This window comes from Capsicum annuum, unplaced genomic scaffold (genome assembly GCF_002878395.1).
Source record: "Capsicum annuum cultivar UCD-10X-F1 unplaced genomic scaffold, UCD10Xv1.1 ctg73278, whole genome shotgun sequence".
Lineage (NCBI taxonomy): Eukaryota > Viridiplantae > Streptophyta > Magnoliopsida > Solanales > Solanaceae > Capsicum > Capsicum annuum.
Genome location: NW_025883275.1, coordinates 1 through 2,798, shown reverse-complemented (window position 1 = coordinate 2,798; position 2,798 = coordinate 1). Strand labels below are relative to the sequence as shown.

General features: G+C 35.6%; 1 protein-coding gene across 1 annotated transcript; it reads right to left on the bottom strand.

The window, feature by feature from the left end:
- Positions 1 to 1,584: 1,584 nt before the first annotated feature.
- LOC107853158 (GPI ethanolamine phosphate transferase 2-like) lies at positions 1,585 to 2,630 on the bottom strand (the record flags this gene model as incomplete). The annotated part of the gene is given in 3 exon segments (XM_047405053.1): positions 1,585 to 2,060; positions 2,140 to 2,423; positions 2,538 to 2,630. Coding segments are annotated over 3 exon segments (510 nt in total), but the record flags the coding sequence as incomplete, so codon positions are not given.
- Positions 2,631 to 2,798: the final 168 nt, after the last annotated feature.

The following is a 2,798-nucleotide window of genomic DNA, read 5'->3' as shown; positions in this document are numbered from 1 at the left end:
CCGGTTTGCAAATTATTTGGTAGGCTTTATTTAAACTAAGGATGTATTGGAAATTGTTTTTCTATCTCTATGAAGTATGGGTAAGATCTATGCATACTATATCTTCACCATACTTCACTTGTAGAATTACACAAAGGTATTTTTAATCAATGCGTGACAATTGAATAACATGCTATTATTGACTCATAAATATTGAAAAATATAGTAACATCCACTGCACACATAAAATCAAAGAAACAATAGCATGCACGATATGGTGAAGTTGAACTAGTGATTATTTTATCAACGTGTTAATTTATCAATTTGAATTATATCTCATCGACTATTTAAATAATGGCTTGTAATTATGATAATCCAAGATACGGAGTAGATGTGTTAGGTTTTTAAGAGGTGTGAATGAAAAATGGATAGATATTTTTTTGAAAAAAACATCAAGAAAAAAGTTGTAATTTGAATAGGCACATATGTTCACTTTGAATTGTTATGACCTTTCCGATAAATTATGACTTTTTCGAAAAGTTACACTCTTCTAGAAGGATTGCAACTTCACGAAGAGTTGTATCTTTTCGAAAAGGTGTGCCTTTTTGAACCAGAAGTTGAACTAATGAAACCACATGCACGATAGAGTGAAGTTGAACTAATGATCTGTTTATTCAACGTGTTAATATAACAATTTGAACTATGTCTCAACGGCCAATTAAATAATGCTTTGTAATTATGAAAATCCAAGATAGAAATGTTGGGTGTTTAAGGGGTTTGAATGGAGAATGAATAGGTATTTTTCCAAAAAGACACAGAGAAATAATGAAATTTGCATAGGCACTTGTTCACTTTGGATTATTGTGACCTTTTCAAAAGATTGTAACTTTTCTGAAGAATTGCATCTTTACAAAGAGTTGCATCTTTTTAAAGAGGTGCACCTTTCCGAATCATTGTTACTTTTCTGAAACAACAAATTGATGGCTATACATATATATACACTTTTTGGATGATTGTGACTTTTTCGAAAAGTTACACCTTCATGAAGAGTTGCATCGTTTCAAAGAGGTGCACTTTTTTGAACAATCGCTTCTCTCTGAAGCAACACCTTTGCTGGCTGCATATACCTATTGAATCCTCAAATTTTCCATACAAATGTTCCAATCGTGTTGTGTGATTTACTACCGCTGATTGAGTTCGTTGTTCATGGCCCTATTCTTCTAGCAATGTCCTAGTCTTCGTTTCTCTAAGAAAAGAAAGGAAAATGTTCTATTTATAGGCCAAACTAGATATTTTACGTCCACGTAATTGTTAAAAAAATGGAAATTTATGTTTGCCAAAGTTAAGTATGAACAAATTGAGCAGTTGCATTCATATCATCACATTTTGAGTCGAGGGTCTATCGGAAACCTCATTACTAAAAGTGTAAAGGTAATCGTACATTTTACCCTCCCCGGAAGTTCAACTTCTGGGATAACACTGGTCCTGTTGTTGTTGTTATTCATATAATCACTTTCTGTATTCCCAAATTGAGTATGAACAAATCTACATTATGTATCCAATCCAAGTAGATAAAAAGGGCAAAAGAACAAAAGGAACACAGCATTTTAAAAGAGCCTCTAGAAGTTAGAAGGGATGTTCGACAGATTTAAACTGACACATACATTATATTCAAGCGAAAATCGCAAGAAAATAGATTTGAACTAATAACTAAAAATCTACAGCTCAATGTTCTCGCTTTTCCCAGTCAACCATTTTGGCCGCTGAACAGAAAAAATTAATCGTTTACTGTCAAAAATGTTTTGCTTGAAGTGTGAAAGACTACAGTGAAAGCGAGCTTTTTGCGTAGCATGCTTTATTCTGATCCACAACTTCCTCAGAATGTATAAATCACCTTAAAGACTAAAGCAACTAGCATACCTCGCGATGGAGAAATACTTGGATCGGGTTAGCTGACTATGTCTGTATGACTCTGCAACTTCTCTCGGTATACCAAGACCAGACAGATATAGAACATAGTCGCAGACACAATAGATACACCAAGGCAGACACAAACGGTTGTAGCACAAACGTATAAGAACCTGAACAAAGAATGACACACACTTAATAAAGCAAAACATATACACATGAATCCTGATTCAACTTTTTGGTGACACTTACTTGGGAGAAAATACGCTCCAAACGAATAAATGATTTCTCATTAGCAGCAACACAATTGTGTAAGCTACCAAAAGAATGGAATTCAAACCCAACGGAACCAGACAAGGAAAACCAAGTGTCCTCTTGAGCAACGAGTCAATGTTGCCGTCCTGGGAAATTATGAAACCACTTGTGTCCTTCACAGAATTGTACATCACCATGCTAAGGAGGTATAACATTGGTGAAGCATATGTAATGATGAACATTAAGACGCCAGAAAGTACAGTTGAGTGGTTCAAGACACCCTGGCAATCAAATCAACGGGGAACATCAGATTCTATATGGATATTTCCAGTATGAAGCATACAGAAACTTTAGCATGAAACACACTACTAGAGATTTTTGTGCAAGAGACTTACAATAAAAGCCCCAGCAACATCGATTGTAGCTAGGGTGTTGGTGTTACCGAGACCAAAATGGCCTGCCATTCCCATATAATAAAGTGCAGCTACCTGACACGGGAAAAGGAGAAAAATAAGACTTGTGAAACTATGGAGTTGATGTTACCATCATCTGAGGAAAGGATATTTTTCCTGCATTAGTACAAAAACAAACCGAGAATGAACGAGCACCCAAGGGTGTGGCCTAGTGGACTCGTGGGAGGTGGCAGGTATCTAGTG